The sequence below is a fragment of the Bidens hawaiensis genome, unplaced genomic scaffold (assembly GCF_021521415.1).
Source record: "Bidens hawaiensis isolate Kalapana, Puna unplaced genomic scaffold, B.hawaiensis_p1.1 tig00083584_1, whole genome shotgun sequence".
Classification (NCBI taxonomy): domain Eukaryota; kingdom Viridiplantae; phylum Streptophyta; class Magnoliopsida; order Asterales; family Asteraceae; genus Bidens; species Bidens hawaiensis.
The window spans coordinates 1-23,439 of record NW_027504004.1 but is presented as its reverse complement, the minus strand read 5'-3'; the positions used below and the strand labels follow the sequence as shown (position 1 = coordinate 23,439).

Below are 23,439 nucleotides of genomic sequence, written 5' to 3'. Positions count from 1 at the left end.
AAGTTGTAAAACTGTATAGCTGAGAATGGGGATGAGGAGGTTAGTGAGTAACCTCTGATGATTACGTTACATATGAACTGATCGGGTAGTGGTTGTTGTTCAACGGTTTTGATGATTTGAGCGTGAATTGGTTTGAATTGTTGCATTTTGAGAGGTTTTGTGGTGGAATAGTGACAACAACAGAAGATAATCTCATTCCTGGCACTCCACATTATCCAATGAGTTACAACCAAAATAACTTAAACCACCTCACACACCTTATTATACTTAAAATTAACTGGATATGCTAATAACTCTTTTAACTGAGTTAGAAACCGATGAAGTGGGTAACTTTACCCATGCATGAGTGAGACCATGCGCACTTAGCCGCCCAACAATGAATCATTAGGTGCAATGAGGATTCTAGTTTTTTTATCACACAAAACATACTTTACATCTCCAAAGTTTATACATCTATCTGTTGATGCCATCTTTGTAGAGATCATATCCATTAGCAACCACCAAATGAAACAATTCACCTTATCGAAACGCCCTTCAACCACAGAATCCCATCAACGGCTTGACCAATATTATCAATCTCCCACCTATGGTTTTTCAGAAGAAATAAACTAATCTAGTAATCTAACTTCTTTGTAAAGATCTTATTCGTTACTTCAAACGTGAAAGCTCTATTAAGAACGAGAATTTTATAGGTTGTTGGGAGAATGGTAAATGGTGTACGTGTGTGTACCATTCAATATTAAGAAATTCATAAGGTAAAAGCTTCTTTGCAGGGTTTTGGATCATTATTAATGATTTAATAATATTCACACCAGCGTTTTGTGTTTAAATTTTCAACATGTGTTAGTCCTTGTGTCTTTAACTTTTCTTTTATAATTTTTTTTTTAGTAAAATGTTATTTTTGTTCTTGTGATTTGACAAGTAATGTGAATTTAGTCTAAAAAGTTTATTTTCTGTATAGGACAATTCACGTTTCCCAATTTTTGCCAATTACATTCAAATCACTAACCCCATTAAATTGAATCGTTAAGTCATGGGATAAACATGTCTTTTCACTCTTTCTTTATTATGAGTAAAGTGCCAAAATCATCCCTGAAGTTTGGTCAAATTTGCGAATTTCATCAAAAAATATATTTTTTCGCAATTAGACCATCGATGTTTTTCAAGCGTTGTCAATTTTGTCCAAATTGTCAACTCGGTCTAAATTCAACGTGAAATCAAGGGTGTTACTATCCTTTTACATGTTTGTTTGCATTATTATTATATTACACTGAGCTAAACCCTTTATATGACTAAAAAAGAAGAGTAAACAAACGGATACTGATGTATATAAAATATACATCTTTTAAGCATTAAATAATCTCCAAAACTACATATTTTATCATAATACATAGTTCAAATAACTACTTATTACGTTAATTTCTATTTTTAGGTATATTCCAACCTTAAACGAAGAAACAAGTGAGAAATGCTAAGAAAAACAAAGAATCAAAAAAACAGGTTAACGCATCCCCATGTTTCAAGCAGCACACCCTCATGTTTCTCTATGCAAGAAAAGACAAAATCCTGAGAGAAAAAGACAAAATCCGGTGCCAGCTGGACACCGGGCGTGCTTCAGGAAGCACGCCGACGTGGTCACCTTTCAGAAAAGACAAAAAAATATATGGCTGACATAAAAAACACGGGGGCGTGCCCCATGAAGTACGCCGGCGTGATGAGTCATTATGTACGATCTGACATAACAATTAATGCATCTGGTTGGCGCGCCCCAGGAAGCAGGAAGCATGGGGGCATGCCTGACTCTCCATACAACCTATAAATAGTAGTGCATTGTTTCAAATGTGCTTGGACAGGTTTAGGGCGGGTTTTCATTATAAAATACTCACTTTTCACTAGAGTTGAAGTTTTATAAGATAGTTAGAAGGCTTTTAAGGCTATTATCATCATCATCATCTATCACCATTGAAGAAAGAAGTGTTTACATTGTTCTAGTTAATCATGTGTTTGTTATCTTCACTCTCTTTGATGTTCATTATCATGCTCAATATGAGCTAAACCTCCATTTACCATCTAAAATCTATGAAGAAGCTTTGTGCTAATTGATGATTATATTGAATATGTGAGTTAGTTTGTGAAGTACATGGTTATCTTGCAATTATCCTTTGATGAGATATGTTTTGTTATCATAATTCATTATTCAAGATTGATGATTAACACCCATTCATCATTCATTCATGTTTTTGGAAACTAGAAATGGTAAAAAGAATATGTTGATGTTTTATCCAAAACATATATCCTTGTATTGTACTTAGAAATGATGAGATACAAACTATGATCGATTTCTCTAGTTTTGGTATTTGTGAAATAAAATTGTTAACATGATTGATTATGTTATCTTGCTAATTAAAAAAGTTATATGTTAAAGGAATGTGTAATTATAATCTACTTAAATCAACCAATGGGAGGTTGTGTGAATAAATTATAACAACTCGAAGTTGTTAGAATTGGTGGTTGAGAAATCGAAGTAAATCCTAATCTTAATACTTCACTAAAACTACTTGCTTACTTAAATTGACATTTTCGTGGTAGACATGAAGATATGCATTCTACTTTTTTCTTTGTAATAGTGTAATTCACTTAAAAATGATGGGTTATTCTATCATATATTATTAAAGTAAGTTCATCACATATTTATCATTAAGAAAGAATGGAGTAAATTCTTGATTTAAGATTGTAACCTTTAATTATTGATTTTCTCGTTTAAAAACTTATCTCCGTGTCACCTATTTTATACATTTTAATTTAAAAAGAAATAGTTTAAAAACCACATTTAAATTATTATCATCTCCGATTAAATTAAAACAAAGATTTATTATGAGAAACTATTTGTGTCCACGGATCGATTATTGGTTCTTAACAATATTGTCCTACATATATGATATATACACTTGCCTATTTGTGTGTGGTTTAGTTTTAGTAAATATCATTTTTATAAATTTAAAACATGGTCTTGTGTGAATCAACAACAACTCTTAACACCATTAATCACATCACGCGGGCGCGTACACACACACACACCAGATACTAGATTGGATTTAAACATAGGAATGATGAGTTGTTATATATGTCATCGAACAAACACATAATAATAATAATAATAATAATAATAATAATAATAATAATAATAATAATAATAATAATAATAAACATGTAAAAGGAAAGTAACACCCCTGAGTTAACGTTGAATTTAGACCGAGTTAACAATTTGGACGAAATTGGCAACGATTGGAAAAAATCGAGGGTGTAATTGCGAAAAAAATATTTTGGACAAAATTCGCAAATGTGACCAAACCTCAGGGAAGATTTTGACACTTTACTCATATAATAAAGAAAGAGTGAAAAGACATGTCTACCCCGGACTTAACGATTAAATTTAACGGGGTTAGTGATTTGGATGTAGTTGACAAGAACTGGAAAACGTGGATGGTCCATATGCAAAAAATAAACTTTTTGGACTAAATTCGCATTATTTGCCAAATCACAAGGACGAAAATGACACTTTACTCTTGGGGGGGGGGGGAGATGGTGTTTACTTTTATCTCTAGTAAAGATGATAAGACGAGTAGAAAAAAATCATGCTTTTGTTGGTCTGAAATATATGTTTAAAGATTTTCAATTGGACATTGCTTATTTTATCTTTAATTACTGTATGTATTATACGCATTCCTTATGTTAACATCAGTGCCCCACAATTCTTCAAATTAGTGTTTTTTTGTACCAAATGTTGTAATTAATAAACTATTTTTTATATTACGAATAAACACTACATATTATACATAACAGCATACTATGTTTTACCTACACATCCAATAGACATGAGTTTGCATTTTTTTGACATGTGTTCAACATAATACTTCAAATATATTTTTATAAAACAAAATTTTACATCACCCTAATCACTTAGATTCGTCAGCTGCTTGCATTTATGTGTAGGTATGTACACATGGCTGCATGTACGTATGTTGGTATGTTTGTACGTAGGTACGTAGATATGTGTAGGTGTGTATGTAAGTACTTGGTATGTATGTATGCAGATATGTGTAGGAATGTAAGTATGTAGGTATGCATGTACGAACGCATGTATGTATGCACGTTTTTATGTATGTGGTATGTACGTACATACGTATTTATGTATGTACTTTGGTATGTACGTATGTAGGTTTATATGTGTGAAGGTATAATAACAGAGATGAGGTTAAGTATGTACGTACTTAGATTCGTCAGCTGCTTGCATTTATGTGTAGGTATGTACACATGGCTGCATGTACGTATGTTGGTATGTTTGTACGTAGGTACGTAGATATGTGTAGGTGTGTATGTAAGTACTTGGTATGTATGTATGCAGATATGTGTAGGAATGTAAGTATGTAGGTATGCATGTACGAACGCATGTATGTATGCACGTTTTTATGTATGTGGTATGTACGTACATACGTATTTATGTATGTACTTTGGTATGTACGTATGTAGGTTTATATGTGTGAAGATATAATAACAGAGATGAGGTTAAAAATTGATTAAAAGTCCACCACAAAAACAATTACTTATGATGTAGCGCATGGTTGAATGTCTTAAAGATTGAAAATTTTCTTAAGTAAGAGCTCCTCGTTACAAGATAATTGTTGTTACGATTTAATTAATTAAGGCGTAAATGTTGGTAACGGATGGAGAGATTGAAGTCTAATTTAATAATGTCAAAACATTAAATACATTTATACCCTTTTGAATAAAATACATGTTACAATAATGTCTAATTAGTTACTAATATGCCATTTGTATTGTACACCATTGATTAAACACCATCAATGGTTCAGATTTATTTCTCGTACTTCTCACCCTAAAATCATTTCTCGCATGATCCATTCCCTATATATATATATATATGGTAAAGTTAAAATTAAAGAGAGACAAAAAAGAGAAGTGCGATAAGAATTTATAACCACACAAAAAACCTCTTAAAAATAAATTCAAAAAAAATAAAAAAAAATCATAACTAAATATAAATAAAAAAAACAAAAAAAAAATTAAAAAGCTAAAATGTTTCCTGTATCATTCCCATTCAAAAAAAAAGTTGATGAAAAGACACAATGACGAAAATGAAGAAAAAACACAATTATAACTAAAAAAACAAAATAGATCACAAAATATAACACAATGCTGAACAAAATATAACACAAGGTTGATTAATATAACACAATATCAAGAAGAAAAGACACAATGTTAAGGAAAAAAGACACGATCAATGACGAAAATAAACACAAAATATAATAATAATAAAAAAAAGACACAGTGACAAAGACGAGAAAGACGGAGGAAACATTTTTGTGTCTTTTTTTTTGAAAACGAGAAAGGCGGTGGAAACATTTTTTTGTTTTTACTTTTTTCATTTTTTTATTAAATCGTGTTATGATTTTTTTATTAACTTTTTTTATTTTTTTAGGGTTTTTTTGTGTGGCTACAAATCCTTCTCATGCTTCTCATTTTTATACCCCTTTATAGAAACACACACACACACATTTATATAAAGAAATCATGAAAATACATATTCCGAACTATAAGGTTACATGAATGATAAGATCATAGTATATTCGATACACAAAACTTTCAAAGAATTAATAAAATACATTAAATATGCAATGGCCCTCCTTGATCGTATTTTCGCCCTTCCGTAAAATAAGGTTAAAAGCATCCCTCATAGTTGTCGCATGGCATTTGCTAGGGCCTTAACTATTGCTTTATGTAAGGTGGCATCTATGCCAGAGTCTGTTGAGGCATAGATTAGAATTTTGATATTACCGCATTGCATAGTACAGGTTTTCAGGCCTTCTAGCCGACAAGAACGTAAGTCAGGGAATAGGAAGTCCTTGCAATGCATGTCTATTCAATGGGCCTTGGTAGCTTGGGGGATGAAAGTGGAAGTATTGAACTAATCTTGTCGCTCTTTAACCAACCAACGGATATGAGCCCGTGGCCTGATGAGGCCTCCTTTAAGGGTAATTATCTAGGGAGGGCCTCAATGTTAAGCAGTGCATTCGGAAAGTTGCATATGGGCACTTCACAGCTACGGCTAAAGTTTTCTACTCTTCGGGTGTTGCTCCTCTTAGCGATGCTACTATGAAAGCATTTCTAGATAAGCATCCCATGTTTCCCCCATCTACCTTGCCTAGAGCCTTACTCTTGGAAACCATTTTGATTGTGAACGTCGAAAGTGTTCTTGGGTGTATTAAATCTTTCCCCAAAGGGACTTCTTGTGGGAGAGATGGCCTGAGATCCCAACATATCATCGATACCCTAGGTGGGGAAGGATCAACGATTGTTGTGGGGTTGATTAAGGCTATTACGGACGTGGTTAATTTATGGTTGGGGGAGATGCCTCGGTGCTTTGGCAGAGTTTGTGGCTTCTGCCCCTTTAACCCCGCTGGTTAAGCTCAACAATGGGGTTAGGCCCATTGCCATAGGCGCGATTTGGAGAAGGCTTGTATCTAAGGCAGCTATGAGGGGTGTTGGGAAAGAGATGGAAAACTACCTTGGTGATTTTCAAACCGGGGTGGGGTCCCGAGCGAAGCGGAGGCGGTGCTTCATAACGCAAATAGGTTTCTAAATATGTTCCATTATGATGGGTCACTAGCCTTGCTTGTAGTCGATTATTCTAATGCCTTCAATCTGGTGGATAGGACGACCCTCCTGCAGAAGGTTTGTGCCAGATGCCCATATATTTCCCTATGAGTTAATTTTCTATACATGCACCCGACTAGGTTATATGTAGGGAACGACTGTATTTCATCAACTACTGGTGTTCAGCATGGGGATCCTTTGGGACCCCTCCTTTTTGCGTTAGCTTTGCACACCCTCATTCATCGGGTACGAGATTGTTGCAAGCTACTTTTTAATGCATGGTACTTAGATGATGGCATGATTATAGGAGATGCCATTGAAGTGTCTAAAGCCTTAGATATTATTAAGTCTGAGGGGGCCATGTTTGGGGCTTGAGCTCAATATAAAAAAAACTGAAGTTTTTTTGGTCGTCTTGTAATGGAGTGAAGACAAAAATAGGTTTATTTCCTAGCGGGATTGGGAGGCCGAAGCTGGGTGTGAAACTTCTTGGGGGTGCGGTTAGTCGGGACTCCGGTTTTATCAGTAGCTTAGCCATTAATAGAGTTTCAAACACAGTGGACCTAATGAGATGTCTTACTCGTCTGTGTGACCCTCAATGTGAGCTCCTCTTATTTCGCTCATGTATGGGGGTTGCTAAATTGTTATTCGGTCTCCGAACATGCCAGCCTATGTTTGTTAAGGATGACGTCTTTGTTTTTGACAACGGGCTCCAAGAGGCGATCGAGGATATTGGGGTATGTGGGGGTCCATTTTTTGAAGATTTTCAATGGAGACTAGCCTCTCTACCAATCCGTTTTGGTGGCTTAGGTTTATATTCAGCTGAGGATATTTCCACATATGCTTTCGCAGCATTCAGGGCACAATCTTGGAAGTTACGGGAAAACATTTTGCGGGATTGTGGCATTGATGGGTTGGATTCAGATTATGGGTATGCGTTGGATTGTTTGCATAGTTCCCTTCCCGATCTTGATCTTGGCAGGTTTGTTAATAAGGACACCGCCCCCTAAAGCCCAACATGCTTTGGCGAGTGCCCTTTATAGTAAAATCGTCAAAAGTTTGGGAGAGAAGTTTAACTTATCCACTCGCTAGAGAGCGGTGTTAAATTGCCTTTAGGCTCCCCATGCTCAAGATTTCTTGACTATCATCCCCATCGATGGGTTAGAGCATAACATGTCAGCAGTGGAGTATCGGGCCATTCTTAGATATCGTTTAATGATCCCACTATTCCCAGATGATGAGCTATGCCCGGTTTGCCATAAATTTTGCTTGGATAATTTTGGTGAACGTGCCGTTCATTTCAAGGAGCTTCGGGGGTTTAAGTATAGACATGATTTAGTCAAAGATATCTTTTGTGATGTGTTAAAATGAGCGGGGATCTCGGCAATAAAAGAAGCTCCTGCGAATTTCCAGTCGGATACACTTGAAGGGAGGTCTACTCTTCGGCCAGCAGACGTTCTTGTGTTTGGATGGGCAGGGGAAGCACGCTTGTATATACCTTACTGGAGTATCCCCCTTGTCGGGCTTAAGGATACTGGGTTTGTTATTAGACAGACTGTGTTGAAGGCGGAATCAGGAAATATTGCCAAGCATGAGAAAGCATGTGCCGAGAATTAACACGTATTCATTCCTTTTCCTTTGATATATTTGGATCCCTTGCCCCCTAAGCTATTATGTTTCTGAAAAGAGTTCAACGGGTCGTGTACAGTAACTTATCGATGCCAATGAACTATAATTTTGTTTTTAGTAGGATCGGGTTTGTCATTTAAAAGGGGGTGACGGCAGCTTGTTGCCCGCTTACTCACCTCTTTCTATTGTAATTTGATCCTTTTGTGTTAAAAAAATCATACGCAATAAAAAAATTCAGTTTAAAAAAAAATAAAACCTATCTTGAAATTTGTAATATTGCCGGTTACGTAATTAACTATGATTTTTAATTTTCTAATCTGTGTAATTTTAATTAATTTAATTAGACAAATTGGATTACAAATAATGAACAAAAATAATATTAAATGGCACAAACATGGGCCAATTAAATAGGTGTCACTCGACAAATTATGTTTTTATTTATTATTATAAGGATATAGTTGTCCAAAGAATTTATTAAATTTGAGGTTTGAGTGTTTGACTTAAGAGGATTCAAACTCAAATATCCAAACAGACTAGAAATACATCCAACAAGTAACTTGGCCGCCTCCTTAAAGCCCGTCATTGTTAACAAATGATATGAGTATAGCAAAAGTTCCTTATCAATAGAGAGCCACTTCCGAAAATAAGTTTGATTCAATCACATTCAACATACCAAAAGTAAAATTGAAGAAGTTATATGTTGATCAAGAAAATAATTAACTCATAAACTCAGTACAGATTATTTTAAAATCACTCAATCATCATTTTTCTCACATCAAACCAAAACATGGTACAACAATCATACAACTTGAACCTTGTCCATTATTTCAAAACACACTGAAAAGTGAAAAGCGACATACTTAGGTTGAGATCTTTGATAAGTTTAAGCATGAGCAGCAGCGTAAGCCTCGATCGCCTTGTAGGTTTCCTCGTGTGTTTCTTTCTCTTTCTTAAGAAGCTCCTCAGGTAGTTTCTCATCGCCTTTGTAATTATAAGTAACAGTTTGTGTAAACACGCTTCCTCAATCTGAAGAAGGCACAACCTTAACAGTATAGCTAATAGAGTTTAATATGCCCATCAAGATGTCACCCTCAACGAACGAGTAGCTAAAGCTGTGATTGTTTATATCTAACGCATCAACCTTATATTTTCCGGTTGTGAACGGTACGGCTATAATGGATAAAAAGTAAGAACTATTAGTTTCAAAATATATTAACTTTTAAGTACAATTCATGGGAAAAAAAATATAAATAAATAATTATTGATTTTGGATGAGTGTGATTTCTTACCATCACCAAATGTGAAGATCTTTACTGTTCCAACATCTCCGTTTCCTTCAACTGGCGATGTTATCAAAATCACTCAAAGTTTTAAAAATCTTGTCGGCAGGAAACTGAGAAGGGATCTCAACCTGGACAATAGCAGACGACATGATCAGTTAATTTCTAAGAAAATTTGTGAGGGGAAAATAGATGATGTTGTTGTTGCAATGAAATGTGCATAATCTTGATGGTATTTATAGGCTAATTCGATGAAGAACTAAGCCCATCGACTTTGACCTAGCCATTCTAGTGCGTATAATGCGCTCAAATTGTCTACATTTAACAATTACTTTCTTGATTATAATAGTTAAAAACATTTGCAGGCGATCAAGTTTCTACACATCATGCTACTAAAATAATACTTTTGTAATATTTTAATTAGTCTCTCGTACTAAAAAATTCATAAATTTTGTTTTTCAAAATTATTCGTTTTCAACAGCCATCAACCTTACATATAAATTAGGATGGGTATTTCATATTTATATAGTTTGTTTTTTGTTTCTGTAGTGTCATGTGTTGACAAAGTCGGTGGAATCGAGCATTTTTTAACAGTCGAATATTAATTATACTACATATATAAATATTATTTTCTCGTAATTATATACACATAAAAAGTACAAATAACCATGATCTCACATTTAAAAAATGATCTTAAAACATATATGTTTCTTAAAAAAGATTAATAGAGATTAGTCAGGTGAGACTAAAATTGGTAGAATTTTGAATATGTCACAGATAAGAAAGATAATTAACCTTATACTGAAGTTACAAATGTTGGTCCAGCCATACGAGAAAAAAGAAAAACATATTTAACTCTAATTTAAATTAAAATATAATATTATATGTGAGAATAGCTAATATGATGGTCAGTGGTGAATTCAGTGTTATATCAGGGCAGCGTAGACACCCACTCAAATATCTAGTTTATGTTATAAACTTCTAATATATAAGCACAACGACCTATGTGTTCTTCATTTTTATTCAATGCCCCAACTCCAATCTTTTCAACTTTTCAAAGCTAAATTTTATTTTATTTTTTTAAATAGCAATTAAGCCCATATTGCTTAATTGTCAAATCACATCATAAATTGAAATTTTAGAATGTGCAAGTTATACAGGAGTGAGAGATGAAAAGGTTTTCACATCTGATCAGGTATATGTCGTTCAGATTTTTTGTGATTTTGGTTTCTTGTTTTTATTTTGAAATACGAGATACGCACATCAATTGCTTATATTTTTTTTATTTTGATTTCTGATGGTTTTGTTTTGATTTGATGGTTTACGTGTTTTTTGAAATTCAAAAGGCATGGGATTTTTGTTATCATTTTAGGAACGATGATTTGGGTTCTAGGTTTCTAAAGCATTCTAGCTAATTACGCACATCAATTGCTTATATAATTGCTATAACAATTAGACCAAAATATAAAGTTATTCAGAAATAATGATTAATTATTTTATAATATTTAAATGAAGGAAAAAAAAACACTTGTATGTGTTATGAATGAGACTATAATTGACCGTTTTCAAAAGATAAAATCACGTGAATGTCAATTATAATATGTATTTTGTTTATTATGTTTAATGAGATTTGTTGTTTTATTTAATATAACTTTGTTACCTGCCCTATTTGGTTTCACCTGGTCCATCTTGGGTTGACCCGTTTTAGTTTGACCAGATCCATTCTACGTTAACCTTTTTTGGCATCCACTGACTAAAATCTATGGATCCGTCACTGATGATGGTAGCGGGATGGCTGGGATTAGTCTTCTCGAAATTAAATATTCTGTTATTTGCATGATGTGAGGAACGGGACGAAGACATGGTTTTGGCTAGATAATTGGCTTGGCCCGGTTCCGCTTTGTATTCGGTTCCCTAAGCTTTTTTCCTTAGAAAAGCATAAGTACTGTGTTGTGGCAAATAGGTTGTTTATGATTGAAAATTGGGTTTGTGGGCAGTGGTGTTGGTCACGGCAATTATATGGTAGGGAGGAAATTGAGGAATTTTTCGGTCTATTGCAAATGTGCCAAGGGGTTATAATTAAATCAGGAGAGGATAGGGTGGTTTGGAGGTGCCATGGGGAGGGTGACTTTTCGGTCAGAAGTCTAAAGAGAAGCTGATCGAGTGTGAATATACCACCCCTGATTTTATTAATATTTCGGTTAGTGCCTAAGAAGGTCAACTTGGTTGCGTGGTATGCAGAACTGGGTTGCTTGCCAACCTTTGACGAGCTAAGAAAAAGAAATATTTCGGTTAGATCAAATATGTGTTTGATATGCGGGGAAGTTGAGGAATCGGTAGAACATGTCTTTATTTCGTGTGATCTAGCACAAGCCATGTGGAGTGTGATTTCTCAATAGTGTAAGATGCCTACTTTCTTTTTGTTTAGCATTCGCGACTTGTTAGAGCTCCATAAATTTTCCATGTTTCCTAGAAAGAAAGCAAAAATTTTTCAAGCGGTTTGTTTGATAGCGACTTAGTGCTTGTGGAAAAAAAGAAACAAACTTGTTCATAGTGGGGTACCGGTTTCAATTTCGAGCTTGATTGAGGAAATAAAGGTGTTGGGGTTCTTATGGGTTAAGAATAGGGGAAATTTAAAGGGGCTTACTTGGGAGGATTGGTGGTCTTGTTTTTATGTTTGTATTGGTGGTCTAGCATTTTGCTAGTTTTTAAATAAAATTTTTGTTGATCGTCAAAAAAAAAAAGGGGTGGGTGTGACTAGTGTCATAAATGGATTAAGGTAAAAATGGTATAAGCTGGCCCTTTAAAATATAATAATATACTAGCTTTTATCTCCTGTATTATGGGGGTTGTTTTATATTTTTCGTTTCTAATATTTATATAAATTTTTGAATTTTAAGTTTATTTATTGTAAATAAGTTAATAATATACTAAAGGTTTGATAATGAAAAATGAGATGCTATATCCCGTTTAAAAGCTATCTGAGTTTGATAAGACCCATGACCTGTTTAGTTTTTTTTTACTATAAAATTGTTCCTTACCTATAAATAATATCCCTTTTTTTAAAAAAAAAAAATCAGATATTAATGTTTAGTATATCCCTATTTTATAGGATTTCCACATCAAATATTGGTGAGGTTGATTTTAATTTAATAAGATGTTATAACCCGTTTGAGGGCTATCTGGGTTTGGTGAGACCCATACTCGTAAATTCGGGACAAATGCATGAGAAGCCTCAATTTACAAATAAAACAATCTGTTGGCTTGAGAAATAGTAGAGAGCAACCAAAGAGCTTTTACAGCTTTCGCTTATATATATTTAAGATATATATATATATATATATGGAAAATGGTTAAATAAAAATAAATAATTTACTAAGAATGGTAACAACATAAAATTTAAAGTTATGAATCTATGTAACCGAGTTTTTTACAAACTGTAGTTAGAAAAAATATTTACCAAATATGGATACTTTGAAAAATAATTCCCAAAATGGGTCTTTTCTAATTTAATGTTTAAAAACAATTAAAAAAACTCAACCAACTCCTTCATCTTCTTCGATGGTTACCCTAATTCACATGCCACCCTAATTCAAAATTGACGTTAAAAACTCGATTATGAATTTCGGTAGTTCACGCAACGTCACCGCAAACCTCGATTCTGATTTTGGCCGTTTAGGCGGTTATAATGGCGGTTCACGGCGGCGACAAGTTTGTGTTCTTCCGGCTGTTCACTGCTGCGCCACTGCGAACGTCGATTTCGAATCCGGCGGTCAGGTGGATTTCAATGACGGTTCACGGCGGCGCATGTTCCTGTTCTTCCGGCTGTTCACGACCACGTCAATGCAAGTTGTGGGATTCACAAAAATATTTGATTGTATTCATATTTGGTTTTAATTAATTTGAATGTTTGATTATCAAATGTCTTCATATGAAACAATTTGTTGGGTGTTAATTAAAAAGTCTTTGCCAACTAATTATTATTTCAAGTGTGGGTATTTCTTAATTTCAATTGTTAGGGTTATTGTTGGAGAAGATGAAGGATGTAACATTTGTTTTTTTTTTCGTTTTCGTTGTACCGACCCGTACTATAATTCGGATCTTAATTTATTAATAAAACTGTTCTTCAAGTTCGTGTATTGTTAAATAATTGTTGCAACAGCTGCGCATCTGCCCGTTTAAACTCAGTCAGCAGCTGCAGTAGTTCGTTTCATCTAGTTTAACCCGATTTTTAGCTTGTTTATCATCCAAACTCTATCCTAAACATGTTATAATTCAAAGTCAAGGTTCTAGATTGTCACTAAGTGAAATCCTATCTCAAAACAATGATATAAATCCCGGATTTATCAAGGATTATCTTCAATTTGTGATAATTTTATCATTTATTCAAGTTTAAAGTGGGTTTATCTCCAAATTCGTGATAAACACGAGTTATAATCCGACCCCTGTAAATACAATGGCTATAGATCGTTTATAACTTGCATCTCAACTCACAAATCTCCTTCTCTCTCACGAATTCAAGTTATTTTAAGTATTTTTCAAAGTTGACTTTCAAAGTCAAACATGTCTCGGTTTAATTAATCAAGTTCTACTTCTAATTTCCGGGTAAGTTTGTATTTTTATGAATTGTTATGAACCTTAGAATGAAAGCCCTCAATCAATTTAATAAGAATTGAGTGATTTCATGTTCAATTTAATCAATCTCAATCTAGGGTTTATGTTTGAAACTAATTTTGGCCTTTTCAATTACACTAAAAATTGACCCGAATTAGCTTCAGACTTTTCAATATTTTATGTTTATAATTAAGTTTTGGACGTGTTGGATCCGAATTCGACCTCACAACGATATTCGGACCGACTACGAACCGAACACTTGTTTAAAGTTCGTTTTCTTTAATTTTAAGTTTATAGTCAGATTTTATTAATAATTTTGGTTTGTTTTGGTTTTGTTTTAACTTTGGAATATTTTCCTATTTTTTAGGAAATCATCAAGTTCGGTTTGGTCAGCTCGCTTAAGTCGGTTTATTCCATATTCTTATTTCCTTTCACTTGCCAATTTGTAAGGTGAGTAAATCACTTCCCCTATTTTAATTTTTATGTTTTGGGGACAACATGTATCTTATAAGTCGCAAGTTATTATTTTCACATCCTCAAATTACAATTCTAATGTATGTGTTTACGTGTATTGTTCAATTATTTGTTAACATGTAAAGTGCTTAATTGTTTATATGTTTTATTGTTGGTAGCCTCATCCTCATCCTCATTAGTAAGATCTTACGCCATCTTAGTAGCTTGACCTAGTTTCATGATGAACAAATTTTTATATGTTATTGTTACAAATTAATTATTGTGATTACGCATCCGCATGAGAATTGATTTTATTTATTATATATATTAAATTGTGTGTTTGCTCACCAACCTTGTGTTAATAAAAATATTTTCATACATGTTGCAGGTTATCATCTGTAAATACGTTAAAGAGCATCGGATCTAGTCGCAATACCGATACGTAAACTCGTGTTCAACAATACGTTAATGGAGATCAATAAATTAAGTCTCGGAGAGATTCCGGCAGCATAACATTACAATGGATAAATATGGCACAGATCTATATGCAAGTCTACTATGGAAGGCCTATTTATAGGCATGCGTCATTCGTTAGAACTTTAGTAACAAATGAGGCCTCTCATTCATTAACTGGACTAACGAATGAGGTCTTTCCATAGCCCATTCCCTAAACATGCTTAGCAAATGGATATACATTAACGAATGAGCCTCCATTCATTACACTGTAGTAACGAATGGGCTCCTAACTTAACGGATGAGCCTAATCTTTAACGAATGAGGCCTCATCCGCTAAACATACTTAGCGAATGAGCATTTTATACATTAAGTATAAAGACTAAACTACCCCTAACCTATTCGAACAGCTGCGGACACCAAATCTGTGCACTTACATCATCTTAGATAGTTGAAGATAAGTAAGTAGTTGGATACCTTTAGGTTATCAAGAAAATAAACATTTATTTAAATTTGTTTTGGATAATATTTTGTTTCGAATTCTGTGATGTACTTGGATTATTTAAAATTAAATAATTAGTTATTCTCACTATATTAATGTTAGTGTCTTGTGAGCTACTGTGCAATCGGTTGCTTCCCGGAATTTCCGACGTAGGTTGGGGTGTGACAAAGGAGTTGGTTGAGTTTTTTTTTTATTGTTTTTAAACATTAAATTAGAAAACACCCATTTTGGGAATTATTTTTCAAAGTACCCCTATTTGTTAAATATTTTTTTCTAATTACACCTACTTTGTAAAAAAACTTGATATAATTTGTTTACCTAAGAGCATTGCCAACCCATTCCCTACCCTATATCTATATATATCATATAATTACAATACAAATTACTGTTTTTTCTTTCTTCTGTTTAATTAAATAATACTTTTTATACTTTTATCATTATTTTTTCTCTTTCTTCCACTCACATCCACTTTTCAAAACTATTAAAAAATTATAGGGTATGAATAGTGAATCATCAAATTTAACTGTCCCATATAACACTTTTTTCTCTCATCTACTCATAACCACTCATAACCATACCACATAATTTACAAATCCTCCTCACATATTTTAAGAGAATAGGCTGAGAATGCTTCAAATCTACCAATAAATGCTTAAGTTAATAAATGTGTTTAGTAGTCTCTTAATGATTATATTAAGATGTTACCTCTAAATCGGTTAAAGGTAGTAGGTGTATGATTCACTATAAAGAAACTCACTAATTATTTATAGAGCTTCTCAATGAGTAAGTTTCAGAAACATGTTATAAGATTCAGAGGCAATCTCTTAGTCGATCAAGCCTCTTAATAATTCAATACTAGTTTGCCAAACAAGCTCTGGCTTATTTCTTTTAACACTATGAGTCTATGATATAAATTTTTATCTCACAATCACACAATCATAACACATTTTTGCTGTGAGTTTTTTCTTTTTTTGATATAATTTAATAATTTAAAGAAAATCTTAATCGGAAGTCATTAATTCCCATTATTTCAAGGTATCACAGCACTTCAAAGTTGAGAATCCAAAAGGTCGTTTACAAATTTCAAGGTATCACAACACTAGCTTCCAAAGTTACTTGAGAATTAAATTACCATTAGATACCGCCTTAAAATAAAAGCCTTTTGGCTACCTCACAAGAAGTTTAAATACCAACCTTACATGTATCAATTAATTGCATACTTTCACCATATACAAAAAATAATAATCTCATATACACAGATAAAGTGCTTTCATCTTTGTTCTACAAGTATGGCTGACCCAATGGCAAAGGAAACTCAAATCTCAATCAAAGTGTTTGTAGACAAAGTGAAAAAGAGAGTGGTGTATGCTGAAGCTGACCACACTTTTGTTGACATTCTATTTAGCTTCATGACACTGCCCTTAGGAACAATTGTTAGACTCTTGGGGAAACTTGATGACAGTAAGTCCAATCCCCTCGGGAGCTTGAACAAATTGTATCAAAGTCTGAAAGATTTTCCTGAGTGTTACCTATCGACCGAAGAATGAAAATATATGCTTCTTAACCCTAGAAGTATCTCATATGATCTCTGCAGAAATCTCAAACTGAAAATAGACGACACAGATCTCATTAGCTACTTCATATGTGGGCATTGCATGGCTAGGAGTAGCACATATAGCTGTTACTTTAGCATATGTAATAAAGCTAAATGCACAAGGTGTGGGGAGTTAATGAATTGCTCCCGTCCTACTGCATCAAATGTTTGTGTTGGTGGTGGTGTGTTTGTTTCTGATCTGGCAACTTTTATCGTCACCGATGATTTTTCGGTGATGCCTTATAGTACAGCAGGTATCTTTGGTTTATTCACAGATTGTGGAATCACCGACAGGAATCATTTGGAGGAGAAAAAATTAGAAATGGGTTCAAAACAGGTAACACTATTAATGCTTATGGCAGTTAGCATTTGCGATTATAACATATTAAAGTTCAGGTGTGTAAGAGTTGAGAACTCTTAATTTCATATAGTTTTCAGCCCAACCTTAATACCTTATTGAATTGACTAATAAGGTTCATGTGTGAATTTCTTTTGATAATGGTGAATCACCAATGCATGTGTTATAGGGTATTATTTGCCCATTTGTGATTAAAAAAAAGACTAGTATGTGTAACTATACATATATATATGTCTTGCGTGTGGAGTGGGATCTTTTATATGGTGTTTAGGCTGCAAAGCTGGCTTAAACAATCAATCAAATCCTGTAAAGTGCCCACCAGTAGCAATGCTTATAGTAGGGCCCGGGAAGTGTGAGATGTAGACCAACCATACCTGTTTCCCATATATTAAAGAGGTTGCTTCTATTGAGACCTTCGGCTGTAAGCCGAAGTTCGCTTAATGTGCGAAGCAGTAAACTGATATTTTAAACTTAAAGCTAATCTTGTTAATCTTTTTGCAAAATTGTCATCATGTGTTTTTTTATTTCTTTATATGATGCAAACTTAACTCTATTTGTATTTTAATCGAAGCCTATTTGTATACAACCCTTACACAGACACTAAGAGACATGCAATTAAAAGCCTAGTGGCTTTATTTCTTATTCACAACTGTTGCAAATATAATGTGTTGACTTTAACCTAGAAGTTTTGCTTAACTTTGAATTTCAGATGCTTTATCTTCTGAAGTTGGCGTTATCTTTAGATTCTCCACTGACACATTTCATTTATCACCAAAACAATCCTTTCCAAGATGAGCATTTTCAATTTGGTTCGACTTTTGATCCGTTTGCTATCATGACAAAAGAGACATCTGCAGGTCCAAAGATTTTTTTCGATGTGACTTTGCAGAAGTCAACTGGAAAGCTTTTATTTGCAGAAACGAAGGAAGATTTTGTTGACTTTCTTTTTGGTATTTTATCAGTTCCTTTAGGAACGCAGTCAGGACATTAATGAGGGGAGCTTCTTCTATTAGTTGTATGGACAATCTATTCAAAAGCATTTCAAATATGAGTGTTTGCAGTTACCTCAAGTCATATGATATCAAGAATATGCTAATTAAACCCATTTTGGGCAGAAGTATTCTTCATGTAACCAACTTTTTCCTATAACAGGCACCCTTGCAACACTAAAAGTGAGCGGTTACACTTATGATCTCAAAGATCCGAGGTTAAATGGAAAACTAATACGTCCGTCTGGTTTGTTTTTTGTGACTGATGATTTTATCATATCTCCATCATCATCACATTTGGCCATGAATACTCTTGAGAAGTTTAAGGTTCCATTTCCTTATATCGAGAGACATTTTATTAGCTTTGGCTTGGAAGAGGTATCACATTCTAAAGCCTAGGGTTTTGTTCAAGTTAACTTGCTTATGTTGTTTCGTTGTGTGTCTTTTTGTAGTAACACTATTTTGTACTTGCAGGGTTTAAGAATGCTGAAAGCCTCGCTACGATCTAAGTCGTTTTTGAGTAGTATTCTCAAGCATCTGCTGAAAGATTAAACTCCCAAAGTTTATTTGTTTACGTTAATGCTTTTCTTGTTTACCAAGTACTGACGTTGTGGCTATATGAAAACTGGCTGTTAAATGTACTTGACGTATTTTGTGTTTATATTGGTATATGCAAGTGTTTGCTCTCAACTCAATTTCTTCAAATTTTGTTTTAGTCTTAATGTTTTTATTATGAAAATTTTTGAAAATGGGGACTTTTAAGTATTTTTTAAGAGAAGAAGGGTCACTCTTTATAGCTGAGTTCTGGAATTCTGATATTTTCTTTTTGTTAACGATAATTCAAATCATCATGCAAGTGAATATGACTCATGGGAGCATGAAATGGAGCTAGTACAGAGCCAATGAGTGAAGTAGCTTTTGAATTCAAATAAGAAAAAGTTTGTTAATTGATTTGTTCTTATTTGCTAGTTTGATAGTCTGTTTATCAATTAATCGAATTTCAAGTATCTTAAATATTCGAATTCGAATAGAAGTATTTGTTTTTTTAAAGCTAGATTCAAGTTTGATTCGAGTTCGAATTAGATTTGAAAAATTCATCTTGAATTTGAATTCACATCAAAATTGAAAGTACTTGATTCGATCGAATTCCTCTTAAATACATTGAATTAAAAAAAACACATTATTTTAATTTTATTTGAACATAATTCATAATTGCTTATTCAAACCTGGTAAAAGGTCTGCGTTGGAACCCTTCTCGACTGGGTGATGAGGTGCTCCTAACAATACTTGCAAGAATGGAGATCTCTAAAGAGTTATTATTACCGAGGTATTATATCATGTGCATATCTTGAATGAATGATACATAATCTCCATTTCCTTTATATAGAGGAAAAGGATTGTACAATATCCAAAGGACATATCCTTGTTATGCATTTCCTATGGTCTCTCTTCCTTTCTTTTGGTCTAATCACACCTCAACCTTTTGCCCCCTAGATCACGCTTCTTGTCTTGGGACAACATGCTTTGGGCCACCAACGGATCAGATGAACAAGAGACATCTTTCACTCCTAAATCTCCTTCCGTCAAAGTTTTCCTTCTAGAATTATCTTCATGTTGGGCCTTATTTGTTGGGCTTCCGTCTACCTTTCATTTTGATGGATCAGAGCCTATCTGTAAAGCCCAATTCAAAGGTAGGCTCTTTAGTCTGCTTCCAATGAATGGTAAAAACTTGTGACCAAAGTCATATTGACCCAATCATTGCACCATACCTTAAGTTAATTTGCATGCCCAAGAAGAAAATGAGAGGATCTGGGGGAGTTACAACTTACAAGTGACCATTCTTAGTTTTCGAACCATCTGGCCAAAATATTAGATGCCATTATCATTGAAGCTAATTACCAAAAGGATCTAAGTTACACTATAAATTCTAGCTTTTCATTAATTTAACTAAAATACACATTCATTCATAAAATTTGTTCACTTCCAAGATCAAATCGTTGTGATATGAGAACTATGAGAACAACTCTGCATATTGACTACCAAAGCAAATCACCATTGAAGAACTAATCATCATCATCATCATCGTACTCAGTATATCCCACCAATAGCAATGCTATGGTAGGGTCTGAGGAGGGTAAGATGTAGACAGCCTTACCTCTATCCCATAGGGATAGAGAGGCTGCTTCCGGTGAGACCCCCGGCTCGATAGTAGTTTTGCATCAAGCCTTGGACATAAGGCACATAGCACTCAATCATCGGGACACCGGCTGATCGGTGCATGTGCCCTTGTCTTTCGGCTATCAACGCCACCACATGATGCCTGATTAACCTTCCGCTTCTTTTAACGTTATTTTCACGAGATTAGTAAAATAACGTCAAAATTAGTGCAATTTTACTTTTGCCCACCCGAGGGTTCACACATATATACATTATATGCGCGCACCGCAAGCAGGGCGGTCCATTGAAGAACTAATAAGAAGATAAAGTAGTCATTGGGAATGAGCAGGAAAAAAAATGGAAAAAAAAATTAAAATAAAAGGATAAACTTGTAAAAATACCTTCCACATGCGATACACGGTGAACTTAACGAGAAGCACCAATTAGATTTGTATTTTGATGATATTATTTATATTTGTATGTTATAAAATATTAAATTATCTTTTGAGATTTTTATTATCATTAAACTTATCTATTTTAGATATTTCAAACACAAATATTAAAATAATAACTAATGAATATACTTGATACGTTTGAAAAAATATATTTGAAAACCTGAGTATGTATTTTATAAGAAACAAACGAGCATACCTGATTCCTGATGTCCGACAGTAATTGAGACAACTATGTGAAATGATTTTATAATCAAGTATGAGACCGGAGACTATCAATACGTCCGATACCGAATTTATTATTATTATTAGGGGTGTGCAAACGGGCCAGACTTGTGAGACTTGACCTGTAACCGGACCCCACCCGACCCGACTCGTTTAGTGGTATTCTATGGACCCGGGGCCCAACCCTATTGTAAAAAACCACATTTAATTAGTTCGGGTCTCGCGATTCTTACCTGGTTTATGTAAAGAGAAAAATGTCATACCCACGAGGACCCGACCCCAAACGTTTAATGGTTTATGACCCGTAAACGAACCCTATTATAAACTCTGGTTGAGTCCCAAATAAACTCAGATCCAAACCAAACTTAACTATGACAACTTTAAAAAAAAAACCCCTCCTCCATTTTACCCTTCTGTTTCCCATCCCAATCTCTCACATGAACCTAATCTCAATTAGAGGTGGGCAAATAAACTAGTTAAACCGAAATGACCCGAAAACTGAATCGAAACCGAACCTGTTTGAAACCGATTATGTAGAAACCGGTTTGGAACTGTAGGTTCGGAACCGGTTTGTAATTTTCTCCCCCAAAACCGGTTAACCGAACCGAAACCGATCAAAACCCGAACCGAAACCGATCAAAACCCAAACTAAAACCGTGTAACATTGTAAGAAACCAGTTTCAACTAAAATCGGAACCGATTATAAACCAGTTTAACTTTTGTTAATCAAACCGAACCGATTTCAACCTAAATCAGTTTTGAGTTTTAAACCGGTTTGTGCACCTTCGGTCTCAAACACAAACCCATTTCGATCCAACACTCTTATCACTCCTCAAACCAAAGCCCATGATCCCAAAATCAATTTTCAATCTTTTTTCTTCTTGAAAAGTTAAACCTGAATTCAGCAAATGGGAATAGAGAGTACATCAGAAAGAGATTATAGTAACATGGACACACAAGTTTTCTTGAATGTGTATGATCTTACACCGGCTAATTCTTATAGTATATGGTTCGGGTTTGGTATCTTTCATTCGGGTATTCAAGGTTAGAAAGATTCCAGCTTTGGTTTAATTTTGTTGTTGATAATCTTTGGAATTGTTGAAATTAGTTTAGGGGTTTTGTAATGGACTGATTTGGGTTCTTGAGCTTTAAAAAGATGGGTTCTTTGTGAAGTTTAATTGGTTCTCTGACTGTGAAAGGACAATAATTTGGGACTTTTAGTTGGTGGTTATTATCTTTTATATATATATAATATATATATATATATATATATATATATATATATATATATATTTGTAATGTGTGCGTCTGTTGATATGGTTTTTTTAGAGTGGTTTAATTCTTTAGTTTAATGTTTTATGAGGGGTTCTTTAGGTTTAGTTCAACTGATGTAGTTTCAGAAGCGATCATGACTCAAGAGACTCATGATAATCAAAGACGATCATGACTTGATGCTTCATGGAGTTCTTTCAAAATTTCAAATTTTTACAACCACAATGATCTGTGGTTTCTTTTGTTTCATATTTGATATATTGGTTTTGTAGAATGATTTAATAACTTTAATTGGGTTTAGTTTAAATTTCATGGTTTCAAGGTTTTTGACCTCTAGAAGATATGCTCTGGGTGTGGTTAACAGTTGATCATGATTCATGACTTTAATGATGTATAGGGGTTTTAGTAGGAATTTGAAGATTTTTTCATTGGGATTATATTATAAATACTTGATTTTTTAATGTAATAACAGATAGATAAATGATTTGTGACAAAAGAAGTTTGTTTTGTGAAATGAGAATTTGAATATCTCATATTCTGTCAAGATACCAGGGCAAATAATAGTTTTATTATACCCTTGGATAATTTATTTTGTTGATGTGGTATGGAACTAATGTGAGAAATTTTTATCCGAAGACTAAAAAGTGGCGTTTTATTCTCTTTGCTATAGAAAATGCACTTTAATTTAATGAACCATTTTACCATTTGACCAATGAAAATGATCTAACAGACGGGCTTTTATTGCAGTGTACGGTATGGAATACGGGTTTGGAGCGCACGATTTCAATT

General features: G+C 33.9%; 1 protein-coding gene across 1 annotated transcript; it reads left to right on the top strand.

Moving 5' to 3' along the window:
- The first annotated feature begins 16,892 nt into the window (after positions 1-16,892).
- LOC143607562 (uncharacterized) lies at positions 16,893-19,096 on the top strand. Its single transcript, XM_077082962.1, has 5 exons — positions 16,893-17,098; positions 17,198-17,534; positions 18,265-18,505; positions 18,708-18,922; positions 19,019-19,096. The coding sequence occupies exons 1-5, from the start codon at positions 16,893-16,895 to the stop codon at positions 19,094-19,096; spliced, it is 1,077 nt and encodes a 358-aa protein (XP_076939077.1).
- The last annotated feature ends 4,343 nt before the right edge of the window (positions 19,097-23,439 follow it).

Excerpts from the sequence above, each read along its gene's own strand:
- LOC143607562 (XM_077082962.1), top strand. The coding sequence starts at position 16,893 with ATGGCTGACCCAATGGCAAAGGAAACTCAAATCTCAATCAAAGTGTTT. Across the intron at positions 17,535-18,264 it reads TAGAAATGGGTTCAAAACAG|ATGCTTTATCTTCTGAAGTT; the intron begins GTAACACTATTA and ends TTTGAATTTCAG. Across the intron at positions 18,506-18,707 it reads TTTTGTTGACTTTCTTTTTG|GCACCCTTGCAACACTAAAA; the intron begins GTATTTTATCAG and ends TTCCTATAACAG.